Consider the following 7,326-nt stretch of genomic DNA (forward strand, 5'->3'; position numbering starts at 1 on the left):
TCCAACATTGAACAGGGTTTTCTGTACTTGGTTTTAAATACTGAGATATTAGAGCCTTGGTAAAGTACCACCGAGCACCTCCGGGAAAAAAAATAATTAAAAAAAGCCAAAAGTAAATCAAAACAAAAAGCAAAACCAGAAGCAAAATCACACAAACCTTTACAGTCATTTTAGTCTTTCATTATGATCATTCATCAAGTCCTAAAACATACATTAACGTGCATTAAGAAAAGAAAAAGACCCCCCCCAGAAACAACGAAACACGCAGAAGAAACCCAAAACGAGACAAAAGCTGACCGACCACAAGTTCTCGGACACTGTTCACACAACTGCCAGCGAGCTGTTACAAGCTGTACTGGTTTGACTGGACCCGCGTGGCCTGTACGCTTCTCGGGTCAGCCAGATCCTGGGCAGGATCTGGGTGGCACGGGCAAGGAAGACCACGGGGGAGCAGCCTGCCCCACCACTGATGCTCCCAGGAGCTGGGAGGGTATGGAAGGCCACTCTGTTGTGCTCTCATTGCCTCCCACTACTTATTGCTGGGAACACAACAGTGGCGTGGAACTACGAGTGCCGGACCGCGTCCGCCGGCAGCGCAAGACAACTTTTGGGAGGGCAGTGAACAGCAGGACCGAGACAATCAATCAAGTAACAAAACCAAAGCAATTAATTTCCTAACTATGTCTAGCAGCATAGGGAATGCAGTCCCGCACACATCACAGTTGAAGTACAATAATCGATGGAACTGCCCATCCAGACCCTCCGATTCAAAAGCAGGTTATCAGACAGATGTTTACATGCAATTGAGAACCATTTCAAATGTCACATTACGCACTCCAAAAGCTTATTTTACTACTGGGAAATAGGAAAGTGCACATTAAAGCAATTTTAAACATTTCCAGTGATTGTTTAGAAGAAACAGAAACAGCTCACTACCGGCATCTCGTATTTGACTTTTAACTTTCTGTGAACACTAACAGCAAACTTCTTTAACGGGAAATAATGCATGGTATAATGGAAACAACTTGTTTTGACACTTACAGTACATATATATATATAAAAAAAAAGGAATTATAATTTCAAGTGGGAATAAAAAGACACGAGAAAGTAAAACTCTTTACAACAAGCTCTTTACCCCACCCCTCCCACCCCTCCCAAACTCCATCCTTGACCATCAGTAAAGAGCGCAGGCAGCCCCTGCTTGCACAGGGGTGCCTTCTACGCGCAGCAGCTAGGTCTACCAGATGGCTAACTCTGCCAAAAGCATTAAGAAAAATGATTGCATCCCAAAAAAACCTCCAAGTGGAACGAGATCCTAGTTTCTCTGAAACACTGTCTATGAATTCCAGCCAAGAAAAGAAAAGAAAAAAAAAAGTTTTGTTTTCACTGTTTAAGGCATCTTTTTTTTTCATAACGTTTTCTCTTCACTCATCATGATGATAGTCATGCAGCAGTTTAATGATAAAAATATATTAATATTTTACTATACAGCAGCAAGAAGTTAGTCAATTAAAAGCACACCAACTTTTTTTTTAAAAAGAAAAAAAAATCAACAAAAACAACCTGTAAAAGTCTATTATTATCCTTATTATTATTACAAACAATTTCAATTTGGAGAACACACCTGGACAGATGATAGCGTTTTGACAATTCTGCGTTTCCCTACCCTAGGCTTTGACCAGAGCCCACGAGCGCACATGCCGGCAAGGAGGCTGGGACGGGGAGGGAAGGGCACGGCTAGGCTCGTCAGGTATGTAGCCAGTAACAACTAGCACCACAGCTACATGGAAATCCGTTACAGACACACACAGGCTTGGCTTTCACTTTCCAACAAAACTCCGAACCCCATGGCTCAGTAGGATTACTCTGCAATCGCGTTGCACTGATTTCTAACAGGCCTACAGAAGTTAATCAGCACTGGTAGGGATCAAAGCACAGGCTCGGACCTCGCACAAGTTCAGGAGACAGTGCTAGTGCCAGTGGCGACATGGAAAGACTCGCTACCTGCTGTCCAAAAACAGGTCGACTGGAAACCGCTGCACATCAGGTTAATTACTTTAAGTACACAGAATAAAAAAAATATGAACAATACAAGTACATCTCATATACACAATAATGACAATACGCCTACTCAGTTGTAAACCAAACAGGTGCAGAAAAAAATATTAAGGGAGGAAAATTCTTTACTTTTCTCTCTCTCTCTTTTACTTTTCCTCTTTTTTTTTTTTTTTTTTTTTTTACTATTTGAGTAACTTTGGTTCAAACGTAAAAATCACAAGTTAGCAAATTTCATTTAAATGCCTTTTTTAATAATTTTTCTTCATGTTCACAGAAGTTTCACTGACCATTTTTATATGTTTAAGGTCCAGATGCAATGCATATTGTATAAAAGAGAGCACTTATTGTTTACCTTGCATGAATTAAACCTACGTACCTTTTAACTCTACAAACTTCTGCATAACATTTAGACAAAGCTCAGACACACAGCATGCCTAGCCCTCATATATATATACACATCTCTAATCACAGGTATATAGGGTGTCAAATATACTATAGTAACCTCCATGTAAGGTTCGAAATTTGGTAACAAAATGAGAAGAAAAAACTAAAAATATTATTTTTACGTGTTCTAAAATATCTCTTTTTTTTTTTTGTGCTAAAGTCAAATGTTAGCTCAACATGAAAAGGACTTTTTCTTTTTATATAATTCAGCAATATTATAATCTTGACCATTTTTGCAAACACTTTTAATAATAATAGCTTAAACGTGTACAAAAGTTCTCGGTTAATTAGGGAAATAAACACTCAGTTCTTTATATTTTTAATCAAGTAGGAAACACAGTTCATATATAATGTTATTACTTTTTTTGACTTTTTTTTGTGTGTTTTGTTTTTTTTTTTTTGTTTTAGCAGCTGCTTACTGTTTGATACGGTGGGTAAAGTGGAGGAACATCCAGCGATGGGTGGCGGGTCGGAGGCGCTGCTGCCGGGCGGCGGGGGGCGCCGGGCGGGCGGCGCTGCCGGGGGGGGCGCCGGGCAGAGGGGAGGGCCGCTCGCCGCCGCCCCCCCGCCCCGCCGCCCGCCCGCCCTCCCGCCGGCGGCGGGGCCAGTCCGCGTTCCGGGGGGGCGGGCGGTCAGTCCTCCTCGGGCTCCTCGGCCTGCAGCAGGGCGCCGGGCGGCCCGGCGGCGGCGGCGGCGGCCTCGGCCTCGGGGGGCGGCTCGGCCCCGGCGCCCGCGGCGGGGGCGGCGGCGGCGGCGGCGCGCTTGTCCCGCTGCTTCTCCTGGATCTTCTTCATCTCGTCCGAGTACTTGCAGAAGGTGTGGCCGAACTTGGCCCAGACCTTGTAGGGGACGGTGATGGAGTTGCGGTAGGTGGGCTTCACCTCGCTCACCCGCATGAACACGCCGTACTTGTTGGAGCCCACGTCGAAGAAGAAACGCTTGTTGTCCACAGTCAAGGAGGTGCCCTCGGGCAGCTCGGCCGGCTCCTCCTCCACCCCGTAGTCGTCGATGAGCTTGGCCAGGGCGTCGCGGAACTCGATCAGGCCCTGGGCCGGCAGGGCGATGGTCTGGCCCTGCGTGGAGCCCAGCCCCGGGCCGCGGTTGACGGTCTGGCGGACGCGGAGGAAGCGCCCGCGCTGGTTCTCCTTCAGATCCATGTAGTACTTGCGGTTCTCCCGCACCAGGAACTCGCTCTTGAGCGCCCGCCGGGGCTCGTCGGCAGCCTGCGCCAGCTCGGGGGGCTGGCTGGGCCCCAGCTGCGCGTAGTGCTCGATGAAGTCGCCCAGGTAGTCGCGGAACTCGACGGCCACCGACATGGAGAGGGTCAGGCGGCTCTTGTTGCCACCCGCCCCCACCTCGGCGATCTTGAGGAAGCGGCCCTTGGCGTTCTGCTTCACGTCCAGGTAGAAGCGCTTGTTCTGGATGTCCACCCGCTTGGAGGCCAGCTCCTGCGTCTCGTGCTGCAGGCCGCCGCCCGGGCCGCCGCCGCCGCCGCCGCCGCCGCCGCCCGAGCCCGGCCCCCCGGCGCCCGCCGCGCCCCCGCCGCCGCCGCCCTGCTCGCTGCCGCTGTCTCTGTCCGCCATGATGCCGCCGCCCGCCGCCGCCGCCGCTCGGCCTCGGCCGCCGCCGCCGCTTCTCGCCCGGCGCCCCCCCCGCGCCGCCGCCCGCGCCGCCGCCGCCGCCGCCGCCGCCTCCTCCTCGGCCGCCCCCGGCCGCCGCCCGCCGCCGCCGCCGCTCCGCCCGCCGCCGCCGCCGCTGCTGCAACAGCCCCCGCGGCCACCAGCCGGCCGCTCTCGCGAGATCTGCGGGAGCGAGGAGAGGGCGCGGGAAGGCGGCAGAGAGCGGCCCCCGACGCCGGCCGCCCCGCCGAGCCGGGCAGCAGCGCCGCGCCGCCGGGCGGCCGCGCCGAGCACCGCCGCCACCGGGCGGGGGCGGGCCGCCCCCCCGCGCCGCGCCACTCCCCGCCCCCTGCATCAGCAGCTCCCGGCGGCGTTCCCGCTCCCGCTGGCAGACCCCCGGGTGCGTACCCGGTGGGTACCGGGCTGCGGCGGCCTCCCCGGGTGGATATCCAGTGGATACCCGGTGGGTACCGGGTTCCCGCCCCCGCCGGGGGCTGCTGGCGGGACCGGGAGGCGCCGCCGCCCTCCCTGGAGGTACGCTCCGGGAGCCGCGCGTCCCCGGGAGGAAACCCTCTCGGGCGACCGCGGAGGAGCGGGTTTCGCCAGCCCCCGCCTCTCCCCCCATCCCAGTGCGGCGATCCCTGTGCTGGGACAAAGCTCAGTATCAGGGGGTCGGGCGGGGGAGCTTCCCGGTGGGAGCACGGAGGGGGCGGGATGGTGGTGTATGTGAATTCGGGGCTGCTAATGTAACGGATGAGTACACCCACGGCGCGGCGGGGTGCCGGGGGCGCGGACCCCCGCGGGCGGAGTGGGACGGGCACCAGGGTGGAAGGGGCAGGGGGCGGGGAGGCAGCCCTCCGAGCGTTCCCTTGCAGGTGACCAGTTTGCTTTTTATTACATTGCTGCTTTCTGGTGGGCTTTGGAGGAGGTCCCTTCGCTTCCAGTCCTTGTTACCGAACACTGAATCCTGAATCCCAAGCCAGCTGCAGCCCAAGTAAGGATGCTTCCTCCCAGTGCTGAGGGTCAGGAAGCAAACTGGCAGCCTGGATTTGGCCAGAAGTCCCTTCTCTGCCTAATTCCCTGCCTGCTGCTTCCAGGACGGTGAGTGCTGATTTACGTGGAGGGCATCGATCTACCTTAAGCATCCCAAAAAACCTGCAGGTGTTACAGAAGGCAGGCGTACTACCAGGCAGATTTCATGGTGGCCCGCGGGATGTGCTCTGCGCTGGAGGAAATAACGTATGCGTTCATCAAGGAGAGAGAGAGTAAATTGCTAAGACATCTGCATGTCTTAGATGTTGCTTGGATATTGTGGGAGGAACCCCCAGTCTGCCCCATTATGATTAAAGCCTTGGTTATTAGTGACTCCATGGGTAATAAAAAAAAAAAAAAAGAGAGAGAGGAAAACTGTTTCCTTTTAATACAGAAGCAATGTTTTGGAGCTGCAGCTCGCAAGCTGTCAGCAGCTGTACATTGGCTTGCAGAAATGCCCTGAACGCCTGGGACATGCGGTGCTGTGTGGATGCTACGTTTAATCTTTAGCCTGCCTGAACACGGGAGCTCTCCCGGTGCGTGCCCGGCACAGGAGCTGCGCTGCACCCATGTGGCAGGCTGAGGGCTGGTGATCGGGCAGCTCCTCTCCCGATTTGCTCTTTTTATGCTGAAGCCAAGTGACGTTAAACAACCTTAACAGAGGCCTAACCGTGGCGCCTCGGGTTGACACCAGTAGGTAGCCTTATGGAGTCTGGACCGCTCCGCTTTATTCACCCAGCAGAGAAATACGTAACTGCTGAGGAAACACATCTGGTGAAAACCTGACGCCCGGGAGCCACGTAGCCGGTTTGTCTCTGACTGTGGTGGGCTGAGGATTGCTGGTAGTGACAGTGCTGGCCAAGTGCAACCAGCAGCAGAGGTCACTTTTCCACCCCAGTGGAGGCCAACACTACTGCCTGTGGAGTGGCTGCTCTCCAGGTGGACACTGGGAATTCTGGGAACAGACCAGCTGGTGTGTCTGCTTTACTGGGGGGGTGGGCAGACTGCTTGCCCAGCCTCATTCAATGTTCTAGTCACAGCAGCTCCCTAATACTTTGGGTTTGGGTCTGAAGTTGGCTTGAATGCAGGTATTTGCTTATTTAAGTGTGTTTTTTCTTCCCAGCAGGTAATTTTTTTCAATAGGAGCTCAACCATAGCCACCTCTCCCATGTGTCTGGCCATGGCTGTGCCGCAGGGACCTGCATTAGTCTGCCCAGTGCTAAAACAAGGTAATGTGGCCAAGGCAGGCCTGTGATGAATGAGACAAGGTGCAAAACAGGACAGACAAAGGTGATGGAGAAATGCAGGAGCCAGGGGAATGTCTTCATACCTCGTCCAGGTGCTGATGGTCAAAGACTAGATAGGGATCTTGCAGGGACCTCCTGGGTCACATGCTGCCTTCCCTTGCTATTGCAGCCGTATCACTGTGTCCCATGTATTTATCGGGCTTCATGTTGGGCTGCTTCTGTGGGTTCTGCTGAAACCTGCTCCAGACCTTTTTGCTCTGAAAATCAGAAATCTTTTCATCCCCAGCCTGAATGTGTCAGCGGCTTCTTTACAGCTCCACAACTTTCAGCTTGAAGCTTTCACAAGGTTTTCTCATGTTTTCTCCCCTTCCATGTGTCTCTCAGTAGCAATTGTATCCCCTTCAGCCCCAGTTCTGGTAGTCTAAGTAAGACCAGCTTCTGGTCATTTCCTCTCGTAAGACAAATCCTCCTTTCTTTGGCTGTTGTAGTCATCCTTTATCGCACCAGTTTCAGTTCCTCTGAAAGACAGGGGAGAAGGTTTTCAGAGTCATGGCTGGGATTTCAGGCTTAAGATCAATGGGCCTTTTGTTTTGAAATCCAGTCTGGAGGGCTTTTAAAAACATATCTGATCATTACAGTGAGCATCTCAAAGTTTGGAGCCCAAGCCTGTTATTCAGCCACAAAACAGCTCTGCTGACTCCAAGAACTTGTATGAACATTTATAATCGCAGGAGGGAATCTAAGAGCCATTCAAACAACAGATAAGATTAGTAACGAAAGTCACTGGGATGCAATTGTTATTGTCCAAGGCAAAGAAAAGGCTGTCACACACAGAGGGTGTTGCCAAGAAAGATGCATTTGAGTTGCTGAGCCATTCTTTTCCCATCTGCTGTCCGAATTCTGCTGTGATCTCCCCAGATCTATTG

The 7,326-nt window shown here is 52.9% G+C and overlaps 1 protein-coding gene across 1 annotated transcript; it reads right to left on the reverse strand.

Moving 5' to 3' along the window:
• Positions 1-1,437: 1,437 nt before the first annotated feature.
• PURA (purine rich element binding protein A) lies at positions 1,438-4,224 on the reverse strand. The gene has a single exon (XM_055811895.1). The coding sequence runs from the start codon at positions 4,083-4,085 to the stop codon at positions 3,135-3,137; it is 951 nt and encodes a 316-aa protein (XP_055667870.1). The 5' UTR covers positions 4,086-4,224; the 3' UTR covers positions 1,438-3,134.
• Between the last annotated feature and the right edge of the window lie 3,102 nt (positions 4,225-7,326).

The sequence above is a fragment of the Falco peregrinus genome, chromosome 8 (genome assembly GCF_023634155.1).
Source record: "Falco peregrinus isolate bFalPer1 chromosome 8, bFalPer1.pri, whole genome shotgun sequence".
Lineage (NCBI taxonomy): Eukaryota > Metazoa > Chordata > Aves > Falconiformes > Falconidae > Falco > Falco peregrinus.

Excerpts from the sequence above, each read along its gene's own strand:
- PURA (XM_055811895.1), bottom strand. The coding sequence starts at position 4,085 with ATGGCGGACAGAGACAGCGGCAGCGAGCAGGGCGGCGGCGGCGGGGGC.